This window comes from Aristolochia californica, unplaced genomic scaffold (assembly GCF_029961685.1).
Source record: "Aristolochia californica isolate CCGP_79_NKW_82.1479 unplaced genomic scaffold, dmAriCali1.0.hap1 SCAF_2, whole genome shotgun sequence".
Taxonomy (NCBI): Eukaryota; Viridiplantae; Streptophyta; class Magnoliopsida; order Piperales; family Aristolochiaceae; genus Aristolochia; species Aristolochia californica.
This window is the reverse complement of record NW_027181881.1, coordinates 43,232,947-43,251,091: the sequence shown is the minus strand read 5'-3', so window position 1 is coordinate 43,251,091 and position 18,145 is coordinate 43,232,947. Positions and strand designations below refer to the sequence as shown.

The 18,145-nt window shown below is 39.3% G+C and overlaps 2 protein-coding genes across 4 annotated transcripts; both read right to left on the bottom strand.

The window, feature by feature from the left end:
- Positions 1 to 736: 736 nt before the first annotated feature.
- On the bottom strand, positions 737 to 9,540 carry LOC137955706 (ubiquitin-like-specific protease ESD4). The gene is made up of 9 exons (XM_068802784.1): positions 8,211 to 9,540; positions 6,911 to 6,990; positions 6,659 to 6,752; positions 6,066 to 6,164; positions 5,777 to 5,869; positions 5,556 to 5,675; positions 3,211 to 3,314; positions 1,627 to 1,699; positions 737 to 1,328 (listed from the first exon to the last, which is right to left on the bottom strand). The coding sequence occupies exons 1-9, from the start codon at positions 9,024 to 9,026 to the stop codon at positions 1,266 to 1,268; spliced, it is 1,542 nt and encodes a 513-aa protein (XP_068658885.1). The 5' UTR covers positions 9,027 to 9,540; the 3' UTR covers positions 737 to 1,265.
- Positions 9,541 to 10,357: 817 nt separating this feature from the next.
- Positions 10,358 to 18,145, bottom strand: LOC137955677 (ABC transporter C family member 14-like). Of its 3 annotated transcripts, none has more exons than XM_068802733.1 (12): positions 17,913 to 18,145; positions 14,892 to 17,077; positions 14,406 to 14,726; positions 14,216 to 14,302; positions 13,438 to 14,052; positions 13,172 to 13,336; positions 12,599 to 12,893; positions 12,166 to 12,380; positions 11,425 to 11,730; positions 11,227 to 11,290; positions 10,883 to 11,122; positions 10,358 to 10,730 (listed from the first exon to the last, which is right to left on the bottom strand). In XM_068802733.1, exons 2-12 carry the CDS (start codon positions 17,001 to 17,003, stop codon positions 10,630 to 10,632), a joined length of 4,521 nt encoding a protein of 1,506 aa, XP_068658834.1. In that variant the 5' UTR covers positions 17,004 to 17,077; positions 17,913 to 18,145; the 3' UTR covers positions 10,358 to 10,629. The 3 variants fall into 3 exon arrangements, with proteins under 3 accessions (XP_068658834.1, XP_068658833.1, XP_068658836.1); XM_068802732.1 differs by having other exon boundaries at positions 17,973 to 18,145; XM_068802735.1 differs by lacking the exon at positions 17,913 to 18,145 and adding an exon at positions 17,435 to 17,496.

Genomic DNA, 18,145 nt, shown 5'->3' with positions numbered 1-18,145 from the left:
CTCCTTGTCACGGACTCTTGTCACCCAAATAGGAAAAAACGCAGAAAAGACCCTCGTCGTTAGTCATAAATAACGAGACCGCCCCTCTAGATTATCCAAATTTCGTCCGTCCGATCTACAGTCTGCACCAAAAACAAACTCCTCGAGTGGACCCACTTAATTAAAAAAAAAAGGGGTAGTTGCTTTATGGTTACGGGTAATTAAAGGGAAAGAGAAAGGACAAATTGGGAGTTTGGAGATATTTGAGATTATGGTCTGGACTCTGGGATTCTCTTCTAGTGTTGACATCTGACAGGACACGGTGTGAATGAATCAATTCAACGCTGGAGGTGATGAAATCCAATCCCTTCAAAGGGAGGCCCAGAAAAGAACGTCAGATAGATGGGTGGGAACCAGCTGGGAATGCGAGAGGCTCTCAAAACATCAAAGGATTCTTGTGTTTTTTGGAAGAGGAAGAGCTTTCCTTTGGGCAAAAGCATGGAGGTTGGAATCCATCAAAAGGTGGGTGAATTGAAATTAAAGCTCATCATTTCTCTGCTAAATTAGGTGTTCCATCTCTTTTCAAGCTTTGAATTATATTCACCCTCATAAGGAACAATTTTCCACTTATTATTATAATGGGTCAAATCCTGTTATACCAACAATGAGAAACTGATTGATCGATTAATGCACTCCATTTTACACTCAAAGTGCCAGTTAAATCATCAAAATAGCAAAACAGCCAACACCTCATTGCTTTGTACTGTATATGGCGCTTTTCACCCCAGATACCTATTAGAACATAATAAAGGACCAACCAAACAATCCCCAGCAAGCACTATCAGCCTGCTCTGACAAATAACGGTAGAGAAGGAAAAACCCAACTCGATTCTTAGACCTTTCCTCCCACCCAAAAATGATAGAAGAAAAAATGAAGAAAGCTCAAGCCAAAATCATCAGTTCAAACAGTAAACCATCGCTATTATACAGAAAATGCTTTTGCCACTCTGTTCAACATGCTACCATTGCGGGAAAATTAGCTCTGGCTCAATCATCTTAGTTAGCCCGTCAATTTTTCCTCCTGGAAAAGCAACCTCCGACGAGTTTTACTCTGGTGGCTGAGTGCTAACAACTATAGCTCTCTGAAATTCTGAAATCATAATTGCCATAGGGGTTTACTGCATGGACTTTGAGTCAGCAGTTTGAAGATGTGATCACCTCATGAGACCATCTCCTGCTCGTTTTTGCATCTGAAAAACTACTACCACCATCACCAGACTACAATATCAATCAGCCTTCAACTGTAGGATCTCTTTGGCCGTCCTTCTCCGGAAGTAAGGCATGTGTTCCTGAATATAGAATTATCTTAATCTGATCAAACAATTGACTCAAAACCTTGACAACTCACATGAGTTGGTGACCCATGGTAACGAAGTGAACTCCACTAAATAATGCATAAAGGTGCCCGTCAACACCCGATGCCCATCATGATCCAAATACAATCAAGAGTGCAGGTATCAACATCTTGTCAGGGATCCTCCATCCCAGACAGATGGAAACCATCTAGCTGATCGAAGTCCATAAATAGGATCATATCCCCAAGCGACTTGGCATCTAGGTATTACACTTGACAAGCATAATTCTTACCTGACTGAAACAAAGGTCCAAGCCTCGGCTGTAGAAGTCTGCATACTTAATCATGAACATGCCACAATCCCACCTGTTGAGATAAGAAAGAACTCTTCACTGTTCTTGCGAGAACACATCCACAGCTTTGCAACCACAGAAAAATCTTGATATTCTACAATTTTTAATCTTCTTGGCTTAAATTAAAATAAATACTTGCAATTTCATATCAGAACGCAATTAAAGCAAGGGCACAGAGTACAGACCCCAAAATCATTTGGCCTAAATTGAAATAAATAATTGCAATACAATATCACAAAATCACTACTTGGATAGGAGAATCGATCACTGAATAGATAATCCAACAAGTTCAGTCAGACTGACCCAATCAATAAAGAGCATAACGAGCAGTTAACTCTAAAATGAAACACTGACAAGAATTTATCAGACAGAAAAAGAAAGTTGAATAGAAGTATCAAAACTGCACAATTAAAATAAAAAAATTGATTAGTTTTCAGAGGATGTGTATGTTATATGCTTCGGCTTATGATGATTGTTAAGCAACAGAATTTTGGGGACAATAAGGCAAAAAAAGATTAATGCTTTCTAGGTTTTGATACAAAGGAATACAGACAATTTTTAATTAAAAATGCCCTTTATCTTTTTTCTTTTGCTTTTCATTGCAAAATGGGCCAATCCACTGATGTAACCAACAAGAGTAACATATTCACCATGGGTGCGTGTGCATGTGTGGGTGGTGATGTTGAAGGGAGAGGGAGGGGGTTCCAGTAGCTCAAGCTCAACTGGAAACCCGAGGAGGGAGGCCAGCCGCCCCGGTGCAAGGAGAGAGGTGAAGGTTGTTAGGAATTAAACGCCCTAATTCCAAACTAACAAAAGCAATAATAATAAACGTGGAAGAAGGGCAAAAATAAGCACGAAAAAACATAACAAGATTTATACAAGTTAGCCTCAAGGTGAGACTACATCCTGCCTTCCACCGCTGCAATAATCCACTATGAAGATGAAATACTTTACAAGAGAAAGCGCACACTTACAGGTGTTTCTCTCTAACCTCTCGGGCTACAACTCGAAATGCTCCTCAGATTAAGATGATCAAACCCTAATAGCGGTGCCTCTCAATTATAAAGAAAAAATTACTAACACAACTCGGTGCCACCCCCACAAATACCCAACAAAAATGGGACATGTAAATTGATACACTTTGCATTTTGATGTTTCAATTCCAAATCTCAGGCACTTGCAAATCAGAAAACCTCACTTTGCAACAATATGTTGTTTAACAAGCAAAATATCCAAACATAAATACAACTTAAAATGAAAAAAAGTGTCACCATAGAGCCTTCAAAAATGGGGCAACTTCTGCTACACATGCTATCAACCAAACCAGCAAGTCCACTTCAGACAACAATTTTACCAAGTGGCTCTTTTTTGTCACATTAGCTGATTCAATTTGAATGTGTTTGTTCTTTTACCAAATATAGCAAACAATGTAGTTGGATGCACAGAGTGTTTGTAGGAACTACCATTATATAGTTTACAAAGACAGGGAAACAAACACAGTAGAATGAAACAAAAAGAATGTACCCGTTTTGTTGTTCTGGAAGATCTTCAACGAACTCTTGCTCCCAAGAACTCACATCTATATCTTTGTTGCTCTTATCCTTTGTTTCGTCCACCAAATATTTAGCCTATAGTACTCAAAACAGCACAAGAAAGAATCAGTAAAAAATTTCAAGGGTACTATTATTACATGCAAAGATTGTTCCCTGTGATCTTGCTGTATTTCAGCCCTAGTACTTTTTCTACCTCAGGAGTCTGTTGTACCTTTTTCTTCTTAGTCAGATATCTTTCTCATTGTGTTAAAAAGGAATAAACTAAACCCTTTTACTTTTCATTCTGTTAAACTGAAGTTTTAACAGTAAAACTAAGTTTCTACTAATCTACGTTGAAAGTTAAACAAGACGAACACATAAGATTTATGAGCCAACGCCTGCAACTAGCACTGGGCCAAAAAGGTGTGCTCTGAACCACACACACACCAACAACTAAAAAGGAGCCGACACACACTCATGTAACAGCATTTCGCTTAGCAAAATCAGAGAGGCAACCAACCTCATTAAATAGAAGCAATAACCATAATAGAGCTTAACAACTCAAAAAGAAGAAAAGATATCCAACTCCACTAACCAGATTTAACTAAATCTCAAAAGAAATTCTAGAGCATACAGACAGCTACATCTACCTTTTTTATTTCTTTCTCCGGCCAAGGTTTTGCTATATCATGAGAAAATATTCACACCGGTGTTTATGCGTCATAAATTAAAGTTCATAAAGCACATCCAAGGGATGAAATTTGTATCTTCAAGTTTAGTATAACATGAACACCTCATCATTTCATTGTATAGATGGATGGATTTCTGAAGAAGTAGATGCAGAAAGTTTTGACAGGACAAGTATCAAAAAGTCAAACTTTTCAAGAAACTCACTGCACATTCTTTCTGAACCCGACTGGAGAAACTAAATGTTGCAAACTCATTAGTTCACACAATAAAACGTATATCCACTTCCTCTCTAACCAAGGAAAGTCATCATTCAATAGATCAGTTAAGAACAAATATGCCACTCATTATTCCTTCGTTCATATTACTCATACATGAAAATCGAACCATGTAACGAGTAATGAGATAAAGAATAATTAAATGCCAAAATGTATGTATCTAGCAAACATTATCAAAATTTTGTGTCTATGAATAATTTTGTCATTGATATAGCAATATTTGTTTTGAAAGGATATAGCAACATTACTTTACTAATAGATTGTAAACCTACAAGAACGCCAAAAAATTTAGAGCAAGTCCTTTGTTGGGGACTTGAGCTCCAACACAGCACCATCATGGCATATCATGGTAATACTAGAGTCTCAGACCTCTTGACTAAAACAAGCACTCAATCAAGCACCAATGAGGCTTTTAAGCCTTTTGGACAACTTTTTATTTTATTTTGACAAACACTTAATTCACAAAGTAGTTTAGGAGGAGTTAGTCAACATTTACAACTACTTCAAGTTCAACTTCAAATTCAAGTGAATGATCTAATTCAATTTCAAGTTCAAGTGGGTGTTAGTGTAGACGAGTTCATGTGCACTGAAAAACAGTTTCCAGGTGTTAGTGCCCCAAAATGAAAAAATGACAAAAACAAGAGAATGAGTAACTAATAATAATATTCTTAAATAGACCATATATACCTAAACACCAAATTAACCAAACCAAACATAATTATTGCACTAATATGTAGTTTAATGTAAATTTAAAATATATTACTATATTAATTAATTATTGCAGTTTATCGTACATTAATACAATAATTACGGGTGACAACTAACTATGCACTGATTAATTATAATAAAAAATTTAAAAAAAATAAAAAATAACATAAGCGAATATAATTAATTTATTAATAACATAAGATATCTTTAAGTTCTAATCTTCCCTATATTTACGATGTATCATCGTCCTCATTACGGCCTTCTCGTGAGCAGAGATGTCATCTGTTGCAGATTGTTTCTTCCATTTTCAACTGTTACAACCGAGAACGAAACATACCCAAACACTTTTGTCTTTGATTACCTCATGAAAAAGTGTGGGCTTTTTAGAGAAAGGGCAATAAAAGCCTCATCAAGTTTGCGTCACATAAACTCCTCAGAAAAGCTAGATTTGGTTCTGAAGTTCTTCAAAGATCTAAGTAATCAGGATGAACTTCATCTCCTGATTCATGTTGACTAACCACCCCCCCCCCCCCCCCCCCCCCCCCCCCCCTTAGGGTGATCACTTTACTAACTCAACCTCATAACAACTAAAGGACCAAGCACTCAGCTAAAGCTTCAAAAAATATGTCAAATATTACAAATAAAAGACATCTACCACACATACCAGCACATTAAGGACTCTGATATCTCGACAGCCAAGTGAATCAAGATATTGAAACTTTTCATCCTTTATATTGATAACAGCCAAACACCAATGAATCTCCGCATGTATAGGGACAAATATCTGCAGGGAATCACCCTATAAGTCAAGATTCCAAGACAAAAGTCGTTCAACCAAACAACTGACAGGATGTAAAGGCTTTAGAAGGGGCTAAACAACTTTACTTTGTCACAATCAATAAGGCCGTACCCTATCTTCCTTGGTGTAGTCCATCTTCTAACAGCTTTATAGTCATAACCATTTCTCCCACTGATCAGCTGGTAGTACAAAATCCAATAAATAGCAGTACGGAGGTTAAAAAAGTTCAAACCGAACACATATAGAATCAACTCATAACAAGCATAAACTTTTTCAGCTTCAGATGTCACTTGCTTAAAATTGCATAAGCATGGTAAAATCATGGTGAAATCTTCCATGTGGTAATACATCTCACTTGAAAAGTTGAATACCAACCTTTTTGTAGAAGAAAGTATTAAAGAAGTGGCATTTCAAAATTTTAGTGGGGTTGCTTCTTTCCCGCTCTTTCAGCAATTCAAGATACAAATTTATGACCTGCAAACGAAGAATGATGCCTATCAGAGTGGCAAATTAACTGGTATATAAATGGACACAATCAGTCCCCTATGGATGCAGGAGCAAAATGCTCCTTTTAAACTAAAAAGCATAATTTCCTCATAAAAGAGAAGAGCATTTTTTTTTTCTTTTACCGAGACTGGTCACATGACCACTCAATAAAAATCTTATGATCTGTGAAATCTGAAACTTAGATATCAAATTTTAGATCCTTCTGGACCATTGAGCCCAGTAGTGGACTGGATGAAATCTCTCTTACAATTAAGTCTTTCTCTTAGAAAGATAGGCAAGCACAAGGCCTCCTGTTATTCTTCAAAATGGATTTTCTCCATAAAGGCTTTCTCAACAGGTCTCTCTATGATCAGGAGTTCCTAAATAACCCATCTTCATGAAATGGACATAATATATAGCCAATTATAGGAATATTATGCAAAAAGAAAACAAAGAAGAAGAACAGTAGAAACAATGATTACCTCATCATTTAACCAGGCACCAGGCCTCAAGCACTGCATTTTTTCTCTGGTAATTTCGATATTTGAGCTCTCATGCGTAACTAATAGTTCAAAACTACACAAGAAAATTAAAATTATATCAATATCAATATGCCACTACTTAACCGTAGACAACTCATAAAGAACTTCCATTAAAAATTTTATCTATTACTACAAAGAATTCTCAAAGAAGATCCTGCTTTCACATAATATTTGACAGGATATTTATAGTACCTGTTAGATCCACGCAAAGCACGGGAAACATCATCTTCTTCCTGTTCTGTAAGAGGAGTAAAGAGATCTCGTGTAACATCCTGAACTTTCAACCAATGAGAAACTTCATATAAGATAACAACAGAATCAGTTAGGAAAATTTTCTGGCCCTTCTCAATAAAGGCCTTTACTAAACAGTTCTTGTTTGTAAAGACCTAATTAGAAAAGAAAGTGTTGTTTGATACAAGTATTGTGAAAGAGTACATTGCATATAAAAGAGTTATGTATCAGATTCAGTTATAACTATATAAGACATTTTTAAAATTTAAATTACAAAAATGCCCTTTCTACCTATTATAAGAAAATAATTTCTCATCGAATTTAAAGAGTACATTATGAGCCTACAGTAGGATACGTAGGTCTCATGTCACATATGTAAACCGTATTAGGAAGTCCATTTTTTATACATCGTTAAGTGGGTCTCGCACAAGATGTATGGGCCCATGTTAAAAGAGAATTTTTTTACTACAACAAGTATTTCAATGATGTATATGTATAATTTATGAAATTTTGAAATATTATAAGGGTACATTTAACACATGCATATTCATTTTCTCTAATTTCAAAAAGGAAAAATTTTCTCTTAGGAGAAGCTTTGTTTTGTAGCTTCAACAAAGAGGTGCAAACTAAACACACTTTTGAATACAAGAAGCAGCTCATTGATTGAAAAAGCTGTTTTAAAGCTCCAAATAGCCATGCCAAACGCAACCTTAATGTAAATACTCCATGCCGATGTGTAAAACAAGAAGCTGCATTTGGTTTATGAAATATAGGGATATCCAGGAAAACAAAATGCTCTTTATTAAATGTAGAAAATGGAGGTACTTAAGAAGCAAGCAAAGACCATTTGAACATGCTTTAAAGAGAAACAGCATCAAGATGGCATTGTCCTGGCATTCACTGATTAAGAAAAAACAGAATATGTGAATTACATTAGATGTAGGATATGATACAAGGATGGAGAACACCTATGATGACAACTTGTTTCCTCAAGAGACCTGATTTTCTTGCCTCATAAATGTCCCATCTCAATATTTCATTTGTTATCATGTTTTTTTTTTTTTTTTTTTGAAAGAGTTCATTTGTTAAATTTTGCTATTCAAAACCTTAGATAACAAATAATGTCTCTTTTTTCACAACTGGTGTAAACAGCAAGGAGGGCTGCTAGCAAGCAGGTGCAGTAAAAATACAGTAAGAGTGCAAGCACTAGTAAGAAAACAAGTAACCCTGTGCAAAGCAGAAGGAAATAACAAAAGGTTACCTCCTTGGCTTCTTCTGTCGGGCGCTTGAAAAATAACTTGAATGCAGACAACTTTTTCTCATTTAGTTTGAGTTCAAAATCCAAGCCATTAAATCTGGTATCTCGAACCCTTGAATTCTCAAGTAATATTTTGTACACGGGCGTGCTGTTTACTGTATCCCCAGCTACATTGTCAGGAGAAAGATAGTGTACCAGTTGCTCGGCTGCATCCTTCCTGGGAGTCAATATTGTCAGGTCTGCTGCAGAAGGAGATGATGGCTGGGAAGGAGAACAGAATAATTTTGAAGACTGACCCACTTCACGCGAACTTTCAGACACAACCAAATGATCTTCCAGTCTTTGAACTAGTTTTTTATAGGCACCCACACTTAATCCTTCACATGCTACATCCTTCGCGGACTTGCCGTTGCGATACCAAGGGCTTGTAGGCAACACATTTGATTTAACTTGCTTATATTGTGTCAGAACGTTACCCATCTCATCGACTCCCTTATTCCCCAGAACCTGGCTTTCCTCAAGCTGGGATTTCCTTTCTGAATTCAAAGAGCGGGAAAATTTTGAATTTCTCTGAGGAGCAAGGACAGACCGAGGCAATGGTGAAAGGGCAGGGAAGCTTCGAGTCTTAATAATCGAAATTCCGGAAGTATGAGAAAGCATTGGCTGGTCCTGGACGGATGGCATCGAAGTAGTTCGAGCTCTCTTCGCAGGCGGAAGATTGATGGTGCAATCTGAATCAGAAGATAGCGGTGGAGGCAGAGAACAGGTTAAGGTGAAAACATCTGTGAATGGCTTTCGACTCTCCGTTAGGGCACCCATTCTACGTCCCTGAGAATTCTTCGACCGATTACCTTATCAACCCCATCTAGCAGCTACCATAACATAAGACCAGAAATGAAAACCAAATAAACTTCCACCGTGAAAAGAGAATCACTCGCTTTAATTTACAGAAACAAGTCAAACCCTAACGATCAGTAAACTTAAAAGCCGATAGCAACCGAAATTCAAACTCCAGTCCAGAAGCCCCAATCGCAAATACAATTCAATATACGCACAAAACGAACTACTCGAGAGAAAACTGTGTAACCCAGAGGGCACGACAAGCTATTCACATTTCAACCTAGTAACGAAATTTAGAGCGTATATACCGCGACAAAGGCAAAACCGTAAACGACCTTCGCCTGTACAATTCGGCGACAAGAAACCAGGAAATGTGAGAACAACTCCATAAATCCGATAAACGGACTCGAAAACCCCAAAACTAGCACCAATGATGGGGAGAAGTAGGAGGACGATCCGCAAGGAATCGGTGAACCGAAGAAAAAGAACGAGAGACGGATTTGAACCCAGAAGAGGCACGAGCAATGAAGGTTGCCCACGAGCCCATATAACGCACTAGAATTAGAATTAGGGACCAGCGGTGGAGTTTGAAATTTTATTTGAGGAACTATTACTTAGTAAAATAAAATTTAGGTTTATTAAACTGGTTATTATACATTTGGTATTAAGTTTACTATAATATTTTTTTTATTTTTTTTAAAATTTTTAATATTTTAAATATAAGTTGGAGCTCAAACCCAGTTTGAACTAAAACTCAAATTCGATAAAAAATTTGAGCTCGAGGTTAAGCTCAAATCTTGAACTCAAGGTCGAAGTATTCAGATCAGGTCAAACTTGAACACGTACAGGTTCGAGTTTATCTCGGCTCGATGCCACCCCTAATGGCGGGGACAAACTTGAAAAAAACTTTGCTAATGTGGAATGGATACAAGTTTTCGACTTCGAATATGGATTTTCAAAAACCTATCAAAACCCAACCCAACTCACCCTTCTGAAGTTCAAGTTAGTTTCTCTTTATTCTTGCTGATTTCTCCTCAAAATTACTTTCTTGGTTTCATTGACTCATTAATTTGACATCACTCAAGTGGAATTTCGAACCAAATCGGGGCTGATCAAGTCAATAACAAGCATTTGTTGGAGTCTTTGGCTACAAGGTTTGGAAAACCCCCAATAAACTTTTTTGGCTTATCATTTTGGATCATTTCTAGGCTAAATATATTTTGCCCAAAGCTCTGATTCTGAAGATAATATTTGTTGCTTCATAAATAAATTTCATGGACCTTTTATGTATGCTTTAGCAAAGATCAACATTTCATAAACAAAAGCAATAGGCATTCTATGAAGAATAAGCAGTGCCTCCCCTTTAACAATCGTGTCTCCTATATTCCTATTCATAGGTAAGACTAGTGGAACCATTATACTTCGGTGATTCCTATTCATGAAATCAAATGCAACAGTAAAGGCACCATCTGTACCCCTTCATGGTTGAGTGGATTGGCAAAGTTAAAGATTGATGTTGAACAAGCAGTTTCATTTGCTTTTCCACTGATAGCAGTAGCTGCTAAGAAGCAAATCCAATGGCCTATAAACCCGAAGAACGGTTGGCATACTCCTGGACCAGAGCCCCAAAGAGTGAAGGACGTTCGAGCAACTGGGATGGTGAGTCAAACTCCTTTGCTCGACCTGCTCAAAATAGAGAAAGTGAAAATTCCATTTGTCACTAACTATATAGTGTGTCTTTCACTGCCACAAGTTTGTCTACTTCAAATGATCTGTCGCATGGTGATAAGCAATTTCATGAATTTGCAGTTAAGGTGTTTGTTTAAAAGCCATACCTGCATCTATAACCAAGACTCTGTCACAGTCCATTACAGTAGGTATTCTATGTGCAATGCTGATGATTGTACAAGATGAGAAGTCTTCGCGGATGATTTTTTGTATTATTGCATCAGTTTGTGAATCCACCGAGGCCGTAGCTTCATCAAGAAACAAAATCCGGCTTTTCTTAAGCATAACCCTGCCCAAACAGAGAAGTTGCCTCTGTCCCACACTCCAATTGTCACCATTATCAACAACTGGAAACAAGGAGTTAACATTATTCAAATGTTAGGTATTAAATGGAAAATGGAGCATATTAACCTTTCAACAAGAGTTTCTACCAAGATTTAGACATATATACCTAAAGCATCTAATTTTTCAGGTTTTGAAGCCACCACATCTTTCAGTTGGCACCTTTCAAGGCTCTGACAAAAATAGACCACCACAAGGAAAGAGTTAAAGCGAGCCCAATTTGTAAGTCAATATTTCTTATTTGAAATTGATCCAAGCATCAATTGAACTGCAGAAGATCAATATAAACATGAATAATAATAATTACCTTCCATATCTCATCATCTGAATACAACCCAATTGGGTCAATGTTGCTTCTCACTGTTCCTTCAAAAAGAACAGGTTCCTGGGGAATGATCCCATAGCGTGATCTGAGATCATGAAGACCCAATTTACAGACGTCCACCCCATCCACAATTATTTTCCCTCCAGATGGCTCCACCACACGAAACAATGCTTGTATCAAAGTTGACTTCCCACTCCCTGTTCGGCCAACAACACCGATCTTCTCTCCTCCTCGTATGCTAAGAGTAATACCCTTGAGGACTAAAGGAGTGTTTGGGCGATATCTAACCTGTATGATTATACCTTGTTACTCAGATCTGAATATCTACTTGAATCTTATATCTTTACTGAAACAAAGATAACCATTAAATACCGATAAGTTCAAGGTTGCTGTTGATGGATTTTACAATAGAAACGATTACTAATGTGAACATCTCACACTTCAAGGCTTTGCTCAGGTTTTGATTAAGTACCATGTTGAGCATCTTGCCAAGAAATAATTTGATAGTCCATTTGTTACTCATCACTAATCTTTTTAAGATCTTCAGATTCCAAGAAATAATTTGATAGTCCATTTGTTACTCATCACTAATTTTTATCAGACAATCAAAGAGAAGTTCCCTTGTGTGACATGAACTAAAAAAGGCCACTGGCAAACATGCCAATCATCACTAAGTGACTCTTGCATTTTGGTGGCCAAGGTAAATGATCCCGAATGACTTACCTGCAAGTCATTGAGCTCAACATTGCCTTGTGAGGGCCAATCAGGAGAAGGGAGACAATCTTTTATCTCCCAAGCTGCTTCAGAAGGAATGTTAGTGAACTGCTTTATTCTCTCAACAGAGACCATCCGATTCTCGACGAAGCAACTCATCCATACAGCCCAAAACAACACACTGTTGAGAGATAAACCATAGGAGAGAGACAATCCAACATACTCTGCATAATATTGAAGAGAAAACTGTTAGTTCAGATCTTATCAAATTTCTACTTTAAGAAGAACTAAAATGTTGTTTTTGACATGAGTGAAGTACGTGGTATGTAACTATTCTTCAGTTTCATTGGCTAATAGAAAGTTAAGTAATATTTAGGAGCAAAAATATGCATGATATTAGAAGAATGATACTTTGTTAAAAAGGCTCCTCTAGGAAAAATACCTGGTTTTATTGCATTGCTCGGCAATGAGACCATGAACAAAGCTGATAAACAGAGTATGACGCTTCCAATAAGCTCCAGGCGGAATCCCAACCATTCATTAGATCCATTATTGTGGAAATCCATCCGCAGATTTGCATTCACCCTGTCTATATTCTCTTGACAAAACATTTCCTGCTTCCTAAAGCATCGAATTGTCGTTACTCCAGACACACTCTCAGAGAAATGATGAATAACCGGTGCTTTGGTGATCGAGTCAAGACGGGTCAGTTCACGTGATGAAGAAAGATAATACCTCTGGAAACAACAAAAAGATAATTCACTAAAAAAATACTTAAATAAGAATCAGCAGAAGACACACTAACAGTACGAGGAATCAACTTCTAATCAATAAGTCTTGTATGCAGGAGGTGAACCCATCAAGAACATGCAGAAACGAGACTACAACGTAACTTTTGAATCAGAAGAGTAGCTCACTGGGGTCAAATGAGCCTCAAGTTGAGCTAAATAGAATTTGAATGCAGTAAAAAAAACATAGGAAAGTACCAAACTAGAAAGATTATAAACATCCTTACCCTGTACCAAAAATTCAGCCATCCAAGTGGAAGGATAAGAAAGAATGTTGGCCAAGCAACCTGGCATGTGATAATTACTATGCTAAGTACTGTAATGAACATAGCTACAGTTATGCCCACAAAGAAAGGCAGGAAAAGATCAATATTTGTCTGGTCTGTGGATGCCTGAAATAGAAGCGGCAAAACAATCAGAGATTAGTCCATAAATGTAGAACCATGGTTAACAAATGATGCAATGATAGTAGCAATGGGGAAAGTGATCTTACTCTACTCAATACTCTTCCTGATGGTGTAGTATCAAAGAATGAGATGGGGGCATGTAAGATGCTATTTAGAATCTGGCTGAAGAAGATTTGAGCTGTCTTGAGCCCCAGTATTGCAATCAAGAAGGCTCTAAAAAACACTAAAACAATAGAAACTGCTGCAATGATGGAATACACAGAAATGAACAGCTTAGGTTTGAATGAGGCAGAGTTGTCCTCTGAAGTCTCAAATGCGAGCCAATAGTCACTTGCCATGAGTGAAGCTTGCCAAGCCAGTGAAACACCCACCACTGAAATTACTCCCCACCATCCATATGCCTCAGTAGCATATAATTTATATACATGCCAGCTTACATTCCCAGTCTCCCTCTGCTCGTCTTCTATGAGCTTAGATGTCCCTTTTTCTGACTTTGGAGGTTCAACTGCCCCATTTTCTACTGTTGACTCTCTTTGCTTCAAAGAGTTCTGCTTGACTGGTTTTTCATGTTGGTTCTTATTGCTAACTTCAACAAGCTCCATGGAAGTTTCATGAGCAGAAACAAGTACCTCAAAATCTGTCCCAGATTTGAGCATATCATCATATTTTCCAGACTGTACAATCCTACCTTCTCGCATAACCTGTTTTGATCATCAACAAAAGAAAAGATTTTACATTCAAGCATGTAATGTAATTTACAACAGAAATTTTCTTCTACTCATAATAAATTATTGAACAAGGATTCCCACAAGAAGCATTTGTGAACCAGAACAGAACAGTCACCCAAAGTAAAAGAAAACTTACCAAGATGAGATCAACATTATGCAAGAAGTCAACTTGGTGGGTCACCAGCAAAATGGTCTTGTCCTTCAGAATTCCTCTCACACATTCCTGCAACAAACAACTGGAGTTAAGTAGCACGCTTAGTAAAAAAGAAACGAAATGTTTTGATGAATGATGATTCATTCATTCATGTCTTAGAGAACAGCCAAACCTTGAAGATTTCTGAGCCAGTGTGAGCATCTACAGCGCTAAATATGTCATCTAGTAGGTAAATGTCGCAGTCCTGATAAACAGCCCTGGCGAGTTGTATCCGCTGCTTCTGACCTCCACTGAGATTGATACCCCTTTCTCCAATCTCTGTCTGATCGCCAAATTCCATCATTTCCAGGTCCTTCTCCAAGCAACAAACCCTAACCACTTCCCTGTACCTATCTGCATTCATCGGCTGCCCAAACAAGATGTTGTCTTGGATTGTGCCATTTTGGATCCATGAAGTCTGCGCTACGTAAGCTGTGCTCCCGCAGACTCTCACCTGTAGAAGAAACAGTCACTAAGATGATGGAAGAAAAAAAGCTCAAGAATGAAGGTTATTAAAGCTTAAGTGACATTTTCAGTGGTTCTGCTACAAAAGTTGTAATTTTTCATATCGAGGTCACGAAAGGAGGGGTGAAGCTTGGAAGGGGGTGATGAAGGGTACCTTGCCGGAGATCTTGTGCATCTCCCCCAGCACTGCAGCTAGCAAAGAAGACTTCCCAGAGCCCACGGTGCCGGCGACGGCTGCCAACGCGCCTCGTTTTATCTCCAAATTTATATCTTTCAACACTTTCTCGTTTCCTTCGTCTTCCCAGCAGAAGGTCCCATCCTTCACCTCCACCACCAATTCGTCCCCGCAATCTCCTTCACCCCTCGCAACCGCCGCTTCGTTCAGCTCCTGGCTCGTCATGTATTTGTCCAACCTCTCCAACGAGATGATCGCCTGAGATATCTGTATCAGAGCTTGAGGGAAATTCCGCAGCGGCTCCTGCAGTATCTTGAAGAAGGACGTCGCTGTGAAAACCATCCCAGCATCCAATTCGACCCCCACAAGGATGCAGGTTCCGAATGTGAGGACGGAAACCAGAACCGGAGTGCTCCAGAGCGCGATAATGTTGCCGGACACTGAATACATGAATTTGCTCAGCCATCCGTACTCAGAGTCACGGAAGGACTGAATGCGCTTCCTGAAGTGTTCTTCCCAGGCTTGGAATTTGATCACTCGCATGTAGTTGAGCATTTCGTTGGTGGCCTTCATTCGGGAGTCTCGCATCCTCATCACGTTGAAGATGAATCGGTTATTGCGTTGAGCACCCATTATGACAAAGATCAGAAGGATGGCCAACCCCACGGCGGCAGAGGTCATGGAAACGCCGATGTAGCCGTAAAGGAGCACGAGTGCCACGCCCACCTGAAAGGGCATCAGCCATATGTAATGAAGCTGCAGCATCATGTCGGAAAGCTGCTGCGCGTCCACCGCCATGTAGTTTACTATCTGACCCACTCCATGAGCCTGGCGGGCAGAGCACGAAAGTCGGAGCCCCTTCTTGTACAGTGACGTTATTAGGGTGGAACGGATTAGCATTCCGAGTTTCTGCGACTGGAAGTTGTACTGGTGAGAGCAGAGGACTTCGACTGTTTTGGCGAGGAGGAGGATGAGGACCAAGTAGTAACCTTCCAGGGGGGAGCTGCGCTTGCCTGAGGTGAAATCGACGAATCGTTGGATGAGGATTGGACCTATGTACATGACACACAGTCGGATGATAGCCAGGAAAGCCGTGAAACTGAGCTCCGGCCAGAAGCACCGGAGCAGAGTGGTTCGAATGGGGTGGTTGGATTTGTCAACGTTTTCTGGCCAGTTAGTTTCGAATAACTTGGACATTATTTCTGCTTGGTGCTCAGGGGCTAGCGACGGGATCCCGTCCATCTTCAGAGCAGATTTGCTGCCTTCGCTTAAGAGGGGATTCATCCAGAGCCATGTCGCCCGTGAGAGCGCACCAGCCGAAGCATATGCAGTTATGTTCGATTTGTCCAGCAGTGGTTCTTTCAACGATTCGGGCTCTTCCTCACCCTTTTCAACCACTGTTATACCCGTAGATCCTCTTATTCCATTCAGGAGAAGAATTACAGAGATGGGAAGTGAAATTAATGAAACTATATCGTCTATCTTTAAATCAAGATCGACATTGAGAATGGTATAATCAAGGCACAACCGAGTGATTGCTGATGCGGAGAAAAGAGAACAGAGAAGAAAGTTTGCGACCCAGTAAATTCTTAGTGATACTGGGTGAGATGCAGCTTGGAATCGCTTCTCGTGGGCAACAAGTATCGAAATTGCGATGTTTGTTATGGCTTGGAATAGTCGAAACATGCATTCAGTGAGCTTCCACTGCCTCTGGGTCGATCTCATAAATGATACGATGCAGAGGACGGTGTATGTAATGGCCAGGAGCCAGGTTGAAAACAGAGAGAGCTTGAAACAGATACCAGTTCGGACTTGAATTTTGTTTTTTCGAAGTAGCTGCTGTTTGATATCGGAGTTTGGAGTCTCACGGCGGCTGTGGAATCTAGACCAGACTTTTTGGAGGGAAAATACTGCGAAGGCAAGAATCAATAGGACATCAATAGCGGAGAAGAGAGCTCTCTGGGGGCATGGGGAGAGGAAGATGAATCTCATCCATTGAAACAGGAGGGTCAAAGTCGAGGAACTGCTGTCCGGCCATGCGTTAGAAGAGCTTGAACATGAGAGGGAAGCAATCCAAGTTCCAGGAGACATGTTTACGAGCCAAGCCCACAAACTTTTCTCCACCTCAGCGATGATTATTCCGACGGTTCTTCCTCTCTGTTCAGCTGCAGCACAGACGAGAAAGAGAAATGAATTAGAGAGATCCAACATCGGATAATCTGAAGCAGTCTGCGACCAAAGAAATGAATGCTAACATGCAACTGCTAAAACTACAGGTTTCAGTGGGTTTGGCTGACCCCCCATTGAAGAGACACTAATCTCTGAAGAGATTTCAGTAAGAAGAACATGAAGTACTTCGTCAAGATTCGTCTTAATAAAAACCCGCCTCAGTTCTCACCCAAGACGACGACCCCATCGGCTAAAAATATGAGAAAAAAACAGAGCTCAGAGCTGAGCCTGAACCTGAATATAAGAGAAAATTTTAAAAAAAACTGTGAAAAAAGCTGAAGGAGAAAATTTACGACTTCTTATAATCAACGGCTGGTGGAAATCTCTTCCGACATTCAAAAAGCAGCTGCAAAGCCTGCAGGATCACTCAGAGGAGATTCAGCTGCTTTGGGTCCAAAAAAAACTAAAATATTGAGATGCATAAATAAAAAATTAGAAAATCAGAAAGGAGATCCAGGGAAGAAAACCAATGCGCAACACGATACAATCACACGACCCTTTTCAAAGATAAAGAAAAAACACCTACGCTATGGTAGCCAAATCCAGATAACGGGACGGAAGACAGATTACGGAGACAATTTGACAAAACCAGAAAACAAGAAAAATGTACAAGGAGAATGGAAGACGAAAGGAATCCCGCCATGTCAGATTTTCCAACCAAGACTTAACATTTCATATTTATAAACAATAAAACACCAAGATCGTTACACACAAAATCACCCAGCAAAAATGAGCTTTCTAAAGCAACCAATACGTTGCAGCAGGCCGAACCAGGAAAAAAAAGCTGTAGAAGCTCCCTTGGGGCTCAAAATGAACTCCTCAAATCCCTACCTCGAGCAAGCAACTGAAGCTCAAATCTTCAGTGAATTAAGAAGCCAACAAATGGGAAGGAGGCGGTGGCAATAAGCCATCAACACACAGCCCTTCGTTCCAGATGGAGCGGAGAAGAAATCCGTAACGTTGTGGCACATTTATATCAAAGCATGACAGATATAGGAGACGTG

What these genes read in the sequence shown, in the direction of transcription:
- LOC137955706 (XM_068802784.1), bottom strand. Translation starts at nt 9,026, where the DNA reads ATGGGTGCCCTAACGGAGAGTCGAAAGCCATTCACAGATGTTTTCACC. An exon ending in CGACAGAAGAAGCCAAGGAG is followed by an intron (nt 6,991 to 8,210) that starts GTAACCTTTTGT and finishes TTGAAAGTTCAG; the next exon opens with GATGTTACACGAGATCTCTT. An exon ending in GCTTTGCGTGGATCTAACAG is followed by an intron (nt 6,753 to 6,910) that starts GTACTATAAATA and finishes TTTCTTGTGTAG; the next exon opens with TTTTGAACTATTAGTTACGC.
- LOC137955677 (XM_068802733.1), bottom strand. Translation starts at nt 17,003, where the DNA reads ATGTCTCCTGGAACTTGGATTGCTTCCCTCTCATGTTCAAGCTCTTCT. An exon ending in TGCACAAGATCTCCGGCAAG is followed by an intron (nt 14,727 to 14,891) that starts GTACCCTTCATC and finishes TTTCTTCTACAG; the next exon opens with GTGAGAGTCTGCGGGAGCAC. An exon ending in TTGAGCTCAATGACTTGCAG is followed by an intron (nt 11,731 to 12,165) that starts GTAAGTCATTCG and finishes ATAATCATACAG; the next exon opens with GTTAGATATCGCCCAAACAC.